An 18031-nucleotide genomic window follows, 5' to 3' on the forward strand; every position below is an offset into this window, starting at 1 on the left:
AAAAATCAAATCAGCAAAATTATAATTTGCGTAATTACTGGACGTCTTGTGAGTCCGCGCGGATAGGTTCAACCACCACCCTACCTATTTCTGCCGTGAAGCAAATATGCGTTTCGGTTTGAAGGGCGGGGCAGCCGTTGTAACTATACTGAGACCTTAGAACTTATATCTCAAGGTGGGTGGCGGCATTTACGTTGTAGATGTCTATGGGCTCCGGTAACCACTTAGCTTCGACCAGTAGTATCTTCTACTAGAATGCTGCAGTACTGCTTTGTGTACACAGTGTAGATTACTTAGAGTCCCCCCACACGTACATGGCAGTAGTCCTCCTTGGTCCTTGGTGGTGAGCGAGGACCCTCGCGTCATGCCGGTCCCCGGCGCGTGTAGCATGTCCGGAGCCGGGGTCACCTGGAAGATATTACAAAAAATAACTTTATTACTCGTTTGTTTGTCATCGATATAATGTTTTATTTGTATTTAGTTATTTTTTTTTTTATATCTATTTATTGTTAGGCCAGGTTATTTGTTGTGATTTGTGTTTGTTTGTAGATTAGGGGAATAAGGACTAGAGGTAGAATAGGCACAAATCTGGGATGTCACAATACTTTTGTTGAGTTGTTAGAGATTTAACTTTGTTGAACTGAAAATTACTTTTATTTAGTGATTAAGAATATTAAATGGTTTCATTTAGTCATCAAAATTTTGTAGCTCATTAAAGATATTAAAAAGTTAGTTACCTACCTAACAACAAAATAGTGCCCGCCCTATCGAAAAACTCTATTAACCCCTTAAGCGACCCGATTCGCCCCAACGCCTGGGTGAATAGGGACAAGAAGTTTTTGTAACTTTTTATGATTATTCTTTAATAAACTATATCTTAATGCATTATAAATGAAAGTTAAAACTACCGGAACAATTGTGATCTCCGTTTTATTACTATAACTACAAAAAAAAACGATAAAGTCAATGTCGAACTTAAAATGTGTCCGGGTTCCCCCCATTTTACAGAACTTCATTCTATTGAGCCTGTGATTGATCGATGACCTATCTGATTAGCGCTTATGCTCGCAGCGGTCACCGCTGACCCGGGGACGCCCGCTGCGATCAGCTTTACATTTATATAACTAAAGTTTGATTAACAGTCGGGGTGTGGTTGGGGTTCTGTTTTGTATAACACGAATGAGGAACGTGAGTGAGGTGAGTGGATCGTTGAGTGACCTCGAATCTGGAGGGTCTCCTGGTGCGGGTTCTGTTTTGTATAGCATGAAGGAGGATGTTGAGTGAGATGAGTGGAGCGCTGAGAGACCTCGAATCTGGAGGGTCTCCTGGTGCGGGTTCTATTTTGTATAGCATGAATGAGTGAGGTGATTAGAGCGCTGAGAGACCTCGAATCTGGAGGGTCTCCTGGTGCGAGCGCGGGCCTCGTCCTGCAGCGCACGGCGATGCCACTGCGCGGCCACCTGCAGCCGCCGCGAGCGCCCCACCTGTCGCTCGATGACGCGCACCAGCTCCCAGCGGTGGATGGACCCTAGCAGCACCATCGACGCCGGGCTGTCCACCAGCGGGAAACTCTTTATAGCCTGCAAAGCCGAACAGCAAGTTATGATCCTGAAGTCTTAAAGCTTGTGTCTTCTTACAACGGAGGGAAACGTCTTAAATACATTTAAAATCACCATGAACCGATCACATCTCGTCACAGAGGTCAGTGCCCACTTATAATCCTAACGGACACAAGTAGCATTATTGAATCTAATATGATAAATTGACTCGTCCAAGTTTAGAACCAATTTTATTATCTGTGCCGTGTCTAGTGTCACGCGTTACGTTACGGTGTTACGCCGCGAAAGAGACGGAAGAGGAGCTCAAATTGTGAAGAGTGTACCTCGCCGCCTTGAGACATCAGATCGAAGTTCCAATGAAGCACACGGCTGTCTAACAACTCAAACCTAATAATAATTAAGATGACGACTATGACTATTCGTGCGAACTCACAATACTCTAATAGAAAGAAGCACATTTTGGTGCAAAAGCTCCAGAGTATGAGATCAAAGACAAGGACGATGACACTGGGGCGACGTTAAAACAAAAAAAAAATATCACATTTGGTCTTGACAAGCTAATAATGCATTAACTGAAATCATGACTGATGGGGGGAGGGGGGTCGTTACGTTGTAGGTGTCTATGGGGTCCGATAACCACTTAACACCAGGTTGGCCGTGAGCTCGTCCACAAATCTAAGCAAAATAATCATATATACACAAGTTCCGGACATTCGGACCGTCGGTCGGCAATATCACCCGCTCAGTGGAAGGTCTTCCTTTCGTCGTATAACTTTCCACAACGTCATTCATCATAACAAATATTTTTTTTTTAATGTTTAGATGGGTGGACGAGCTCACAGCACACCTGGTGTTAAGTGGTTACCGGAGCCCGTAGACATCTACAACGTAAATGTGCCACCCACCTTGAGATATAAATTCTAAGATGTCAGTATAGTTACAAAGGCTGCCCCACCCTTCAAACCGAAACGCATTACTGCTTCGCGGCAGAAATAGGCAGGACGGTGGTACCTACCCGCGCGGACTCACAAGAGGTCCTACCACCAGTAAATTTCTCGGGTGAAACATGCATACATTATATTATACGTTGGTAACGAACCTTGTTCTCTTTCAAGAGATCCTTCAGTTGTTGGAAGGTCATTCTGTTCCATATGTACTTGACCTCACGCACCATGAAGTCCTCCACGCAAATGTCGTACATACCTACAAGGAGAAAAACACATGTAAATCAATTGATAATAGAGAAAGCGAAAACGTCTTTAGCGCCGTTGAGAAACATAAACGGCACACCTAAGCGACACTAAAAAGAGACAATGTTGTGATCACAAGTTTTTATTATTTCTTATTGCCTTGTAGGCAGACGAGCATACGGCCCACCTGATGGTGAGTGGTTACCGTCGCCCATGGACTTCAGCAATGCCAGAGGCAGAGCCAAGTCGTTGCCTACCGCTTAATACTCTCCACAGGCCTCGTTTGAAGAAGGACATGTCATAGCGCTCGGGAAACACCGTGGAGGGGAGCTCATTCCATAGCCGGATGGTACGTGGCAAAAAGACCTCTGGAAACGCACTGTGGATGACCGCAGTGGCTCCAGGTAGTATGGATGAACTCTACTCCGGTGGCGGGCGGTGCGATGGTAAAAAGGAAATGATGGTATCATCTCGACGTCCGGTGCATTCGTATCGAGCGATGCACCGGCGTTCGAATCCTGCAGGTGGGTACCAATTTTTCTAATGAAATACGTACTAAAGGTTCACGATTGACTTCCACGGTGAAGGAATAACACCGTGTAATAAAAATCAAACCCGCAAAATTATAATTTGCGTAATTACAGGTGGTGGGACCTCTTGTGAGTCCGCACTGGTAGGTACCACCACCTCGCCTATTTCTGCCGAGAAGCAGTAATGCGTTTCGGTTTGAAGGGTGGGGTAGCCGTTGTAATTATATTGAGACCTTGGAACTTATATCTCAAGGTGGGTGGCGCATTTACGTTGTAGATGTCTATGGGCTCCGGTAACCAGTTAATACTAGGAGGGCTGTGAGCTCGTCCACCCACCTAAGCAACCGAGCACCGAAGCGCATTACTGCTTCACGGCAGAAATAGGTAGGGCGGTGGTACCTACACGTACGGACTCACAAGAGGTTCTTATCACCAGTGATTCTCTCAGGTTGAGCCCGTGAGCTCATCTACTGGTCCGGGCGAAGCTGGAATAGCCTCTTAAGGTACCAGCGTAAGGTAGGGAAGAAAAAATCGGTCGGTACCAAGGTTCATGTTGTGGCCTATCATATTAGATCAATTGTTTAAATAGTTCACATTACTTTCATTAGTTCTGTTTGAACAGTTGTGTTGGAAAAGATGTTAATTTAAATGGTGCATTATTAGCACGTTTCCCGTACATGACGAGGTGGCCGAGTGGTTAAGGCGTTGGACTGCTAATCCAATGTGCTCTGCACGCGTGGGTTCGAATCCCATCCTCGTCGGATGTTTTTGGTTTAATTAAAAATTCGTATTAGTTTCTTCTTGCTTAGATGACATAAAATGAAAAATATTGTTTAATATGCAATTCATGAAAATGAAAAAGTTACGTCCTTATGTGACAGTGGATTTAGCCTGCCAAAGAATTAGATAGACGACAGCACACATGTTTAATTAAATCATTAGTCTATAATTAATTTATTTTTTGGTGTAGATAAAATTAAGCTAGTCTTGATTGGGTGTGACTAGCATACACCTCTCTATGCAAGACCCCACCTGATGGCACTGGTGATGGCAAAAGAAGATGCAAGGGACGTAACGACAAAGTCAAATAATTAAAGTCAACTGCAGGTCTTAACAGGAGGAACGCAAAAGGCAGAAGGAAATGGAAACTCTTAGAATTAATTTCTAGAAGGCTCAAAGACCTCTGAAACGTTGGGAGAAAATGAACTCCAATAAAGACTGTAACTCTTATAAAAGGGTTTTATTTTTCCTATAGTCCAAACAGCTATTCCTGATTGCTTCGTGGCAGAAATGGTCAGGAGGGTGGTACAGACGCGTGCGCCCACACAGCGCCCTCTGGTACCAGGCTTTCACATGTTCTTATGACCCCTAAAATATTACTTTTTTACAAAAACATTCGACGAGGATGGGATTCGAACCCACGCGTGCAGAGCACATTGGATTAGCAGTCCAACGCCTTAACCACTCGGCCACCTCGTCTTGTCTTTAAGCAGCGAAACACACGATAACAACGACATTTTATTTATGAATTCATAATAATTATTATTTATGTGCATTAAATAAATAATATGCACGTGTGTTAATATTTAAAGATATATATGCAAATTATAGTTGGCAAGTATACGTTCACAGGCCACGTGATGATAAATGGTTAGCGGGGCACACGTGAACTCGGCCCACTTGAGACATGAAGTTCAATCCTGTTTTGCTATAAAGCCATCACAGGTTCAGCTCAAAAGGGCGAGGCAGACTATGCAATTCGAAAGGTAGACCTTAATAATATCTCAAAGTGGACTGCAGTGGCTGTAAGTGTCAAGTTGAAAAATGCTGAGCCTGGTTATTTTGAGGTATTTATAACTAGTATATTGTACTCTCAAACCAGAGTTTCTCGCCGGATCTTCTCAATGGGTCGCGTTTCCGATCCGGTGGTAGATCCTGCGAAGCACTGCTCTTGCTAGGGCTGGTGTTAGCAAACTCTCTCAGGTTGAGCCCGTGCGCGTACCTAATGATTAGGGCGTAGCTGGAATAACCCCTTAGGCTACTTAGGGAAAACTATACTTACGACTAGCAGAGGAAAGCAGATCGGGCAGGTAGGGTAGCTTCTTGATGAGGATGATACTGTCGAAGCAGGAAGGCCCAAGCAGAGCCGCCACTGCATTTGCAGCCAAAACCGCCGCCATTATGCCGAGGAGATGAGTTACCTTGAAATTCGTACTCAACATGACACTAAAATTCAAAATCGTAGCAAATTTTACCATACTTCGCTAAGCACACCTTACATGTGACGTCATTTGGGGCCAAAATACGATAGGCTTAATATGAAAGCGTTTAGCCACATATGACGTCACGCGTTGTGACTGCATGTTTGTTTTGATATGAATGTTTGTGATTGATGAACAAATGGCATTCATTAAATATAACAATGTTAGCATTAAGTAAGTTACCGGTGATCTAGCGTATAATAATAGGCCCACCCGGATTGGTATTACTGTCGGACTTTTTTCTAGCGCGAAGCAGTCATGCACTCCAGTTTGTAGGATGAGACAATGCGTTACACTATAGAATTGAGGATTCGACCTCTTAAATTTGATGTCTATGGATTCCGGTAACCACACGGTCACACAAAGTGGACTAAGAGCTCGTTCATCTATTTAAGCATTAAAAGAAATAAAGGTAAACGAACTAGACAAATATGTGATAAAAAATCAAGTTATATTATGATAGTATTTTATACCATAAATATTTTTAATTTTTTAAGTACATCTAGGGTTGTCACCACCCCAAATTTCTAAAAACAGTTAGTAGTTACAGTTGCAATAAAAGACAGAAAGTCCAAGTGACTTCTTAACGGGTTTTTTTCCCCCTACCTATTCTAGTAATCTCGAGGGGTTATACTAGATTCGCAGAACGAGTAGGCGAGCTTACGGGACTCTATCCTGACGACGTTGCTAACACTAACCCTAGCAAGAGCAGTGATTGGAAACGCGACTCACTAAGAAGATCCGGCGAGAAACTCAGCGGGCTGTGTCTGTGGGTTAGTTCGCTTTGTGCGACTATGTTCAAGTGACGGGTTCAACCAGAACGATGACCGGTGCTTGAGGTACCTAAAAGCAGCTGGTGGAAGCACTTCTTGTGAATCCGCGCGGGTAGGTACCACCACCCCGCCTATTTCTGCCGTGAAGCAGTAATGCGTTTCGGTTTGAAGGGTGGGGCAGCTGTTGTACTATACTTGAGACCTTAGAATTTATATCTCAAGGTGGGTGGCACATTTATGTTGTAGATGTCTATAGGCTCTAGTAACCACTTAACACCAGGTGGGCTGTGAGAGCGTCTACCCATCTAAGCAAAAAAAAAAGCGTTACTTAGTGGATTGGGAGTATCCGTGATGACGTGTTTTGGGCGACGTCCGACTGTTTACCATTCGGTTCGCAGGATCGGGGGTTAACGGGGACAACCCCAGACGTATTCTGAGAGAAGAGCTGAATTAGCTATGTCTGGTTTGTTTGCGACAACGAAACACTTACCTGTCCGGTCATTTCGCTGACAATGACAATGGTGGAGACGGTGTGAGTGACGGCGCCAGTGAAGGCCGCGGCTCCGACGACCGCGTACCCTCCTGATTGGTTTACAAATAATAATAAAAGCACACGCCTTCACATGTGACGTCATCGCGGCCCAAAAGACAAGACATCGGGCGCGCTCGTCGCGCAAGCCTCAATATGTCTCAACTCATATTCAGGAATTACTTGCACACATCAATTGAAGAATTCGACCCTGTATCATCTCACGGTCGGTGGTGGTGGTGGTAAGTTAAAAATCGTCTATTTAAACTTTGATTTCATTTTGAAAGTCGAAGAATTCCCCTTCAACCATGACGTCATAAGCCATTAATCAGATTTGTATTTCTGAAAGTACTTCTAAATTATTTTCATTATCAATCAGATCAAATGAGCCCTATAATTGTTCAAGCCTAAGGCCTACCAGCTACCAGGAAACCATAAAATAAGGGTATTAATAAGGCTATTTGTATCTACTACTGGTCCCGGAGTAATCGAAATTCGACTATAATTAACTTAAATTATAAATTGGAACATTATTATCATTCTATTCTCAAAGACTTATAATTATTTATTCACAGATTTCGCCAAGACTACACTATAGACAAATAATATTAGAGACAAACAATACATACTTATCTATTCTCAATTTTACCACAGACTTTAAATAATAAAATTTTGAAAATAAACAAAGTATAAATGTATATATGCGTGTGAGTGTCAAATAGATGGTAGGTAGTGTGTGTGATGTTTTTTTTATTGATTTAAAGTGTTGTTTATGCATAATTTAAAAAAATATTAACATTCTGCACTCCTTCTCTACATTCTCTATATGTGTGGGAAATTTCATACTACTCTGTCCGCGCAATTGTCGTAAAAAGGGGTACAAAGTTTCCTTCACGTATTAATATATATATGTACCGGGTAGAATCTTCTGGATGTGTCCTCCATAAGCCACGCCGAGCGGACAGAAATAGTGCATCACTTCGCCTGTGAACCGTCCCAACGAAGCTCCCATTTTGAAAGCCGGCACGAAAATGCCCGCCGGAACTGGGAGAGTGCAAGATACCATACTCAGGAAGAACTGGAAATAAACAAATAGATTCTGTTCAAGGATCGTGCAAATTCGTGGATGATATATACGGTATACAAGAGTGCGATGCTAACACATGGTGAATCGTATGCTAACCGTACTCGTCGAACTCGACAAAGAGATCAACGTGCAACCTAACCCATGCATCGACTATCAACCCGCTGAGTTTCTCGCCGGATCTTCTCAGTGGGTCGCGATTCCGATCCGGTAGTAGTATTCATTCGCAAAGCAATGGCTCTTGAGCTGTTAGGTCTCATCGGAGGCGCTCGGGCAGCTGTTAGCAAATCCCACCCCTCCTGGCTGAGCCTTTGCTCGCCCACCTGTCCTGGTGAAACTGGAAAGGCCTTCGGGCCACCAGTAATCTTTCAACCATAAAAAAAATAACCGTATGCGCACCTGTAAAGGATGTATTTGCTACAGAAAAAAAAAACGGTTTTTTAATATCTGTGTTCACAATGTAACGGCACAATCTAGGATTTTCTTAATTATCATTTCACGGCGTATAATCATAACAAAAATAAGCCACTTCATTTTCATTATTTTCATTGTTTTTATTTTGTACTATAACAACTACAGGTATTTTTTTAAATTAATAATATCTATAATTGTTGATTAATGTGATTATTATATGTATTTGAACAAACAAAAACATCCGACGAGGATGGGATTCGAACCCACGCGTGCAGAGCACATTGGATTAGCAGTCCAACGCCTTAACCACTCGGCCACCTCGTCTTGTTGTAACACATTCAAATATTACCTATTTTTTCAAGTAAAAAGAAAGTTTATTTACCCAACTGCAGTTATGATCTATTTTAACTTGAATATTATTAGCAAAAAAAAACATAAATATGTAGAAATATATTTTTTTACTAGCAAAGAGAGATTAAGCATTGAAATAAATAATAAATAGGAAAAGTGTTAATACTATGGAGGGATAATCAAAAAACAGGTGCAAAGAAATGCACAAATATAGTTACAAATTGGTGCAAAGAGAGTGATTAAAAAAAAATATATTGTGTTTCCTTGATTACTTATCAATTGACCAAATTAGAAGGAAAAACCCTAATGACCGATATGGTTTTTTATAAGCTCACTAATTTTTATGCGTTAGGTTATTAATGAATAGATCTATCATTGTTATTGCATCCGATTCCTTCATAGTTCATTCGAAAAAGCACTAACTGGACCTTAAATACTAGCCTATTTTATACCTCTACTTAATTTACAATGAAATAGAGATATCGACCTCTCTTAAGTCCAGACGTTTGTCTCGTCTACCCCTGGGCTATAAAACGTGACGCCCTAATGAAAGCCTCGCCAACGCCTTTAACCAGTACGATGCTTTTATCTCTTCACCAGCAAAACAACAAAAAAACTCACAATAGAAAAGAAGAAGATGATGAGGCACCCCCAATATTCAACTTCGGGTGTCCTCCAATGAGACACTATTGAGGCTTGTTCCGCGGTCAACTCATCGGACCAAGTGAAGTTCGCGAAAAGGGACAGCACCTGGAAAATTTAGAAGAGTTTGGCACAAGATCTATTAACGTATTTCATTTGCAATACCAGAAATTGTGACCCTAAGCCCCGTTTGGTGACTTGTACCATTTGAGTATTTTATGAATAGCACACATTTTATAACAAAATTATTATTATTTTACACTTCGACATTAGTGAGTCGAAACATTTTGGACTACGCTTCGAATTCAATGAAGATTTAGATAGCGTTGATTCATAATCGTACACATAGTCACCTTAAACAGATCTCTGACTAGTGCTCAGTATTACAGATTTGCTTCTTCTAGCTATCATCATTTTAAGTGCCGATCTAGAATAAATTCCTAATTCGTTGTAATAAACACAATGTTATATTAGGAAAAAGCAAACCTTTACTTCCTTGCCGATTCCTTTTAGTGTGCATTTACATGCGATACATTCTGAGCAAGGTGGTGAGTGTTGCTAAGCTATGACGGTCAGAAACTGCGTGTGCAGGCCAACTCTAATAAAACTTTGATATTTTCCTATTAATATTAACGTTTCCTAATAGGTCTGAGTATAGTCATGATCTAGACACCAGAATGCGAGAATTATTGAACTAAATAGACCTCTCATAAGTCTTTTGGTCGTTTATTAAGAAGCGCCATAATACCTGTTCCTGATTCCCTAGATCTGCTGCCATGTACTTCCCGATGCCTGGCGGGAACAGTATCGACATCACGGCCAGAGTTATGAAGCCGGGATATATGAAACGGCTGAAATTAAGTTGAAGTTCTTAGTGGATGTGCCAGCACAGGTAAGGTACGACCTTCCTACCGTTATGAGTTCGATTTTAAATTATGTGTACGGTAATTACACAGTATAATGGACTTCTAAATGTTGTCTTTAGGTGATGCCATTATTTTTTACACTTTTATTAAAGCCCATAAGACGTTGGTAACAAAAACTCTCCCAACTCTTTGACTATACCACAGAAGTGTAGTCTATCTCTTAAGTTGTATACACGAAGACGCGTAGAAGGCCTTAATATTTATTAATCGGTTATGAACTTCTTTCTTCTTTTCCCGTATGGCAATCGGCAAAGCCGTTATTGACAATGTCAAGTTTGTAATAAATTATCTTCAATTGTTAGATACATAAATATTATGGTGTTATATCAAAATTCCTACGGAGCGAATTGTATTTAATTTAATTTATTTGAGACTGCCATCAATTAGGACTAAAATTAAATCTAACGAGATTAGATGGAATGAAAGAAAAATTCTCAGTGCAATGGCGGTATTTACTGAAACTTCAATGGACTTTTTGGAAGAACTTGTGCACTTTCATAATAAGCTACTATTATTACACGTCTAAACCTGAAGGTACACTAAATAAATAAATAAATATTTACTAACAATCACGCCACGTTAACTGGTCCCGTGATGAGTTCGTAAAGAACTTGTGTTACAGGTACCAGATAACGGATATAAATGTAAGATTTTTTATTATACACATACATATATTTAATATACATCCATAACCCTGGAAAATACATTTATATTTATCATACAAATATCTTCCCTTAGCGGGATTCGAACCCGCGACCCCCTTGTGTAGTGACCATGTCACTTACCACTACACCAGACGGCCGTTAAATTAACAAACTAAAACACTTCACACAATTAAGCTCGAGACTTTCTCGCCAAAATGTCTCGATTAAGCACTGGAGGTCAAGCGAACAGCCGCCCGACACTTCGACCCGTAGGATATTTTTATATCATTAGGTACTTACTTCTTCTGCAAGAAATTGCTTAAGGTTTTTGTGTTTCGCATAAACAAAACGTACTGCCGATGCAACCAGATCCATAACGAGGCTAAGAGACCGCACACCACACTGTCAAAAATGGTACTTATTTGTATGTGCACAGGTAACATAACGGTTCGAGAGAATTGGAAACCGAACAAAACATCAGTTTATTTGTTTAAGAACCACTGGATAGGACTAAGAGAATTTTAATAATTGAAGACATTAGTGGATGAAGGGGATATGATACAATTTGTTAATTTTATTATTATTATTATATTTATATTTATTTAAAATCTTATTATTATTATTATTAATACTTTATTTCAGTTTTTTTTTTTAAACCATAACATTTTGTTAGTAGTAATTACTTATAATCTATGTTAGTAACTTAAAAAAATCTAACACTTAACTATCATTATATACATTTTATACCATTACATTTTTTTTATATTTTTTTTCTCGCTAAGTGCCTACTGGAAAGGCTATTGATCAGCAGTCCCTCGATCTTGCTCGATATGATTCTCAAAAGACTTGAGAATTTTGAGGAAACGGGCAACAAGCTTATGTTACTTGTACTTTTTCTTGGTACATAACTCCTTCATCACATGCAATTTCTAAAACAGCCTTTAAACCCGGAGTTTTAAGGTCTAATATGGTTTATAGGCACATGACACCATCATTCAATGTAAAACTCAAAAATCTTAAAAATTGTACTTAACCCTATCATCCACTCATGTCTTCAATTGGTATTGTTGTGATAGCGTATTATATTAATTTTGTATTGATTCCAACATAATCTTTATTCGCAAATCCATATAATTTATTTTAGTGTTTCGCTTTAGTTGAGTTTAAGAGTATTTTGATAATTTGCTTTATTTTGCTGACTTTAGAAGTTACTTTTGTTTTTCCCTTTTAATTTCTTTGTACCTCCAACATATCTTTGGCATACGTTAATCTATTGTAACATTACATTATTGTTTTGATTTCAAAATAAATTGTAAGTGTTATAGCACTAAAGTGGACAAAGAAGATCTTTCAGCAACTTACCCAAGAAGAACGAAGACGGCAAACTCTTGAGGGTCGAAAGGAAAGTCCTGTGGCAGATTCGTTGGGAACAGAGGTTTGATCGTTGGCATAGCGCCAGACCAAACCGACAGAAGCCTGAACATCTACGAATAATTTAAAATCAGGATTGTATTTCCTTAATTTACTAATAATAATGAAGTCGTCGTGGACTAAGGGATAAGACGTCCGGTGCATTCGTGTCGAGCGATGCACCGGTGCTCAAATCCCGCAGGCGGGTACCAATTTTTCTAATGAAATACGTACTCAACAAATGTTCACGATTGATTTCCACGGTGAAGGAAATAACATCGTGTAATGAAAATGAAATCCGCAAAAATTATAATTTGTGTAATTACTGGTGGTAGGACCTCTTGTGAGTCCGCGCGGGTGGGTGCCAACGCCCTGCCTATTTCTGCCGTGAAGCAGTAATGCGTTTCGGTTTGAAGGGTGGGGCAGCCGTTCTAACTATACTTGAGACTTTAGAACTTATATCTCAAGGTGGGTGGCGCATTTATGTCGTAGATGTCTATGGTTTCCAGTAACCACTTAACACCAGGTGGGCTGTGAGCTCGTCCACCCATCTAAGCAATAAAAAATAAAAATCCAGTTCAGTTCGAGGAAGGAATAATAATTCTCCTTCAAACCGTTTAAAGAAAGTTCAAATCAGAAGCTCGCGGACAAGCTATCATAACATTATAACTGTTCTTCGCCACCACTCGTTTAGTTGGAAAAGGAAAAAATAATCACTTCCATTAAGATAATTAATGTAGGATGGGTAAGAACGGAACGTATGAAAAGAGTGTGGAACGGAGCGTTAAGATGTGAGTGAGAGAAAACGGAAAAAGAAAGGGTGATGAGAATGACAGATAGAATAACAGAGAATTGGACGATGGCGAAGACGGTTGAAAAATGAGCAAGACACAATAAGTGTTCATTATTAATTACTAGCGACCCGCCCTCGCTTCGCTTTGGAAACTGTAATTTATTATTGATTTCTCCACTATTTAATGGATTTTATAATACATATAAACCTTTCTCTTCAATCACTCTATCTATTAAAAAAACCGCGTCAAAATCCGTTGCGTAGTTTTAAAGATTTAAGCATACATAGGGACAGACAGATATAGGGACAGAGAAAGCGACTTTGTTTTACACTATGTAGTGATTATTATAATAGAAGATTCTGGAACAGTGGAAGTTTTATTTTATGCGCTGCGATCCCTATTCTACATTAATACTGGCCAATCAAATTTGAATAGTCGCAATCATTAACCGACCGTTGGTACCGGTCTGGTGAATTGTTACTTACGATGGCCCCGCAGCAGGCCGCAAAGAATCCCCTCCAATAGTTCCTTACAGCGAAGTACGTCGTCGTGACCTCTATGGAGAATAGCACGCCTGCCAAAACACACAAAGATATGGAACTTATCGAGGCTTTTCGCAACACCAATAGCGCCAAATCAGTTTGTAGCAAAACTACATTTGGGTTTACAATTAAAACTAAATTACTGTTAGTATTCATTTAGAGACATATTCGATTTTTTTTTTTATATTGCTTAGATGGGTGGACGAGCTCACAGCCCACCTGGTGTTGAGTGGTTACTGGAGCCCATAGAAATCTACAACGCAAATGCGCCACCTACCTTGAGATATAAGTTCTAAGTAAGTAAGTATAGTTACAACGGCTGCCCCACCCTTCAAACGGAAACGCATTACTGCTTCTCGGCAGAAATAGACAAGGTGGTGGTACCTACCCGTGCGGACTCACAAGAGGTCCTACCACCAGTAAAAGTCGCATCGGAAGTGACGAAAAGTAACCCCAGTAAATAAAGCGGAAACGTATATTTTCCCCATTTATTGAAAGTCTCATATATGTACGTTTAGCTTGTCCGAAGAATATAATTGAAGCAATCTGATTTGGGCCAACAAAAGTTATAGAACGCCAATCTTACCGCCAACAGGTGCGGCAAAGCACGAGGCCACGCCAACAGCACAAGCTGCGGCCAACATCTCGCTGTTCCGAGACTCGTTACTGTAGATCCCTTGGAAGGTGGTCACCAGCTTGGAGAGCAGTGTGGCCACCATTGAGGCTATATGAACTGACGGTCCCTAAGAATTATTAGATCGATGAGCAACAAACCCACTTTGGAATTATCGCTAGTTTATTAATACGCTTTTATTAGCTTCAGACATATGTATGTTAGCATGTAACGGAATCTTTGAACATGATTTTGACCCCCTTCAAAACTTCGGATTAACTCGAAATTTGGTATACTTATTAAGGACCGATGACAGTTTAATAATAATAAAATAATAATAAAATAAAATAATGGAAAAATTGAATTTCAACTAAAACATGTCTGTTTTGCAGCAGAAAAATGCGACTCTTGCGACATTTTTAACTGCACTGCACATAATGTAGCACGAATAAAAATGCCTTTGCTTTAATTAGAATGGTTAAAAAATGGAAGGTTCCTTAAGTTTGGCTAATCAAATAAACTGTTGCAAGCAGTTGAGTACTATAGCTTTGGGAATTTTTCAAAGTTGTCAATTTATCCTTTGATTACGCTATTGCTATTCTAAAGTGGTGAATTTAAGCTCCAGTGGGATGTTAATTAGTATCTCATTTTAAATTATTCTTCATTATTAACTTTGACGTTGACGATTTCTAAGTACTATAATATAGTAGATCATTTACAATTAATGAACGAAATTATATTAACTACTAGCCGCACTCGCCCGCTTTTCGCTGGGCATTTAAAATTAACATTATTATTTATTTTCATTATTATTAGAGAGTCCAACACTCATATAAATATTAGCCTATCCATTAAGTACATGTATTTTCTACATGGATACCAAGTTTTAATTCAATCGGATGCATGGTTCAATAGTTATAACGGAACATCCGTAAAAATTTTAACCACTGTAGATTTATATATTAGTATAGATTATATTGCAATATTGGTGGTAAAATGTTATTACTTACTTCTTTCCCTAGTGGAAGACCAGATCCTAATGTGGCAGTGAGACCGATCAACTTGGAAATGAGTGCTCTGAAGGTCAAATATTCTTTTAGGTGGACACCTCGGAGAATCGTCTTCATTTCCGGTATGCCTGAACCTGTCGCCGAATGTTTTAATTAATTAATTATTTTTATGAGCTCTACGGCAATGAAGCAATTTATATTTAGAATCCGTTTTTACATAAATACAGAAGCAAAGATGAATCAGTTTGTCAAACGATTTAAATTTATTATTTTTGCCAGTTTTAGTGTAATCAATAAAAAAATTGTGGTCGTAGTTTTTTTTCTTTTTCGAAAAGACAAATAGTTTAATTGTCCATCTCTCTTCTTTTCGACCAATTTCTTTTTTTTGGGTCGTTATTAAAGATATTTTGTATTATCAAAATATGTAAAGCTCTTTAAAAACGGTTAGCTGGTAGATAACTCAATTGTTGAGTTAAGCTCGCCATTTTATAACTTTTCGCAATTATTGTATTGTATTAACTGTGTGTACAATAAAGAATAAAGAAAAAAAAATATATCATTAAAAAATCATGGAATAGTCGGATTTTTTTTTCAAAATGTCAATGAATAACTTTTAATTATATAACGAACTCCAGTTGGTACGAATAAGCAATTTAATTCGATATGATTTAGGAACGACAATAAATTGCAGTATACAACACCAAATATAAGCTTTAGTGGTAACACTATGTAAGAACATTCTCTATGTGTTTCTAACAAAAAAAAATATCTTTTTTTTTGTCGATCTAACAATTGCATATATTATGGACCTGTTGTCACTTACCTATGCTCTGTGCAGCAACAATATGCACGAAGCCAGCAGCGAATAGTATCAGGCATACGGGCAGAGACACCCAAGCCACATACTGACTGAACGTGGACGTTGCCAGGTCATTGTACATCCACATGCGAGCTGTGAAGTTAGTTGTTTTAATAACACAGTGCTTTCAGAATAGTTTTTTTCCTACCTAAGCTGAGAGCCTTGAGAGGCTATTTCAGCGTAACCTTAACTAGTAGGTGAGCTCACGAGGCTCAAGCCTGACGACGTTGCTAACACGAACCCTAGCAAAAGCCGTGCTTCGCAGAATCTACCACCGGATCGGAAACGCGACCCACTGAGAAGATCCGGCGAGAAACTCAGTGGGTTGTGTCTGTGGGTTAATTTACTCGCAGAGCCCTTCGTCGCAAGCGACGGGTTCGACGAGAACGATGACCAGGAATAAAACACATTTGCCTAAACTGGTCGAACCTTGACTTTATTAGTTAGTTGCCTCCCTTTGGACTTATCAATAGATAATTTAAATCGTATTATTTGTTTGAGTGTCGACATCTTTAGATTGATTACTTACTCTGAATCCCATTCGGTGCGATGAAAAAAAAATAAACATTACATTTTTAATCATTGTTCAAATAATAAATAAAGAAGGTGAAATTTGTCATACGAATTACATTATTTTACAAGTACTGCTTTGTTCTATGTAATCAAAAACTTATTTTTTTCATAGTCCATTTTTAATTGCCGTTGTGGGTAGACGAGCGTGCGGCCCACATAGTGAGTGGTTACCGTCGCCCGTGGACTTTAGCAATGCCAAGGGCAGAGCCGCTATCTACCCTTATAGTTCCGTAGGCCACTAACGATTACGTAGGCGAAGAAAATAAGCTATTGAATTTGGATTTTCTGTAGGCGTCTACGTCTTATCTCGCCACAGATCCGTCTAATCCCACCTGAGGTCGTGCGATCACGCTGACCGGCCCCCTTAGCTGAAGTAGATAAATAACTCACCATTATTGCAGATAGCGATTCCTCTATCCATGGCGAAATTAAGTATAGCCGTGATTATACCGAGAACGGCGAGAAAGATCCAGTCTTCGCCTAAACGAGCGAACGTGTGTCTCCATATGTAACCTGCAGAGAAAACTAACATTATAAACAACCATCGAAAAAACTTACGAAACAAAAACAAAACAAAACAAAAACAACGAAAAAAAAAACTTTTCTATTAAAGACTTTTTTTTATTGCTTAGATGGGTGGACGAGCTAATAGCCCACCTGGTTTTAGGTGGTTACGGGAGCCCATAGACATCTACAACGTAAATGTGCCACCCACCTTGAGATATAAGTTCTAAGGTCTCAGTATAGTTACAGCGGCCGCCACACCCTTCAAACCGAAACGCATTACTGCTTCACGCAAGAAATAGGCGAGGTGGTGGTACCTACTCGTGCGGACTCACAAGAGGTCCTACCACCATTCTTGACGTGAATGTATGTTTTTTATTGTATAGAATGATGAACAAGCTCACGGTCTAACTCATGTTATATGATTATCGGAGCAAATGCCACAACACAATTATCTATATCTCAATTGTATAGCAATTACGCAAGTAAGTCGTCCTGGCCTAAAGGATAATGCAAAAGGATAGAGGATAATGCGTCCGGTGCAATCGTGTCTAGCGATGTAACGGTGTTCGAATCCCGCAGACGAGTAGCAATTTTTCTAATGAAATATGTACTTGACAAATGTTCACGATTGACTTCCACGGTGAAGGAATAACATAGTATAATAAAAATCAAACCCGCAAAATTATAATTTGCGTAATTACTGGTGATATGACCTCTTGTGAGTCCGCACGGGTAGGTACCACCGCCCTGCCTATTTCTGCCGTGAAGCAGTAATGCGTTACGGTTTGAAGGGCGGGGCAGCCGTTATAACTATACTGAG

At 39.7% G+C, this 18031-nt stretch overlaps 1 protein-coding gene and 3 non-coding genes across 6 annotated transcripts in view; 1 reads left to right on the forward strand and 3 right to left on the reverse strand.

The window, feature by feature from the left end:
* Positions 1 to 18031, reverse strand: part of ClC-a (chloride channel protein 2) — a 75649-nt gene that overhangs the window by 7985 nt on the left and 49633 nt on the right. For all 3 annotated transcript variants that reach the window (XM_089739552.1, XM_089739551.1, XM_089739553.1), the window contains exons 3-17: positions 17095 to 17217; positions 16096 to 16224; positions 15273 to 15406; positions 14236 to 14392; positions 13593 to 13681; positions 12266 to 12387; positions 11204 to 11305; positions 10082 to 10184; positions 9313 to 9441; positions 7758 to 7920; positions 6804 to 6895; positions 5342 to 5480; positions 2659 to 2762; positions 1386 to 1580; positions 315 to 408 (exon numbers count right to left, since the gene is read on the reverse strand). In XM_089739552.1, the coding sequence (XP_089595678.1) occupies positions 315 to 408; positions 1386 to 1580; positions 2659 to 2762; positions 5342 to 5480; positions 6804 to 6895; positions 7758 to 7920; positions 9313 to 9441; positions 10082 to 10184; positions 11204 to 11305; positions 12266 to 12387; positions 13593 to 13681; positions 14236 to 14392; positions 15273 to 15406; positions 16096 to 16224; positions 17095 to 17217 (1875 nt within the window). The remainder of the gene's footprint in view (positions 1 to 314; positions 409 to 1385; positions 1581 to 2658; positions 2763 to 5341; positions 5481 to 6803; positions 6896 to 7757; positions 7921 to 9312; positions 9442 to 10081; positions 10185 to 11203; positions 11306 to 12265; positions 12388 to 13592; positions 13682 to 14235; positions 14393 to 15272; positions 15407 to 16095; positions 16225 to 17094; positions 17218 to 18031) is intronic.
* TRNAS-GCU (transfer RNA serine (anticodon GCU)) lies at positions 3959 to 4040 on the forward strand. The gene has a single exon. It is a non-coding gene; the product is annotated as a tRNA-Ser (tRNA).
* TRNAS-GCU (transfer RNA serine (anticodon GCU)) lies at positions 4677 to 4758 on the reverse strand. Its single transcript has one exon. It is a non-coding gene; the product is annotated as a tRNA-Ser (tRNA).
* On the reverse strand, positions 8583 to 8664 carry TRNAS-GCU (transfer RNA serine (anticodon GCU)). Its single transcript has one exon. It is a non-coding gene; the product is annotated as a tRNA-Ser (tRNA).

The sequence above is a fragment of the Bombyx mandarina genome, chromosome A1, assembly GCF_030267445.1.
Source record: "Bombyx mandarina strain Sakado chromosome A1, ASM3026744v2".
Classification (NCBI taxonomy): domain Eukaryota; kingdom Metazoa; phylum Arthropoda; class Insecta; order Lepidoptera; family Bombycidae; genus Bombyx; species Bombyx mandarina.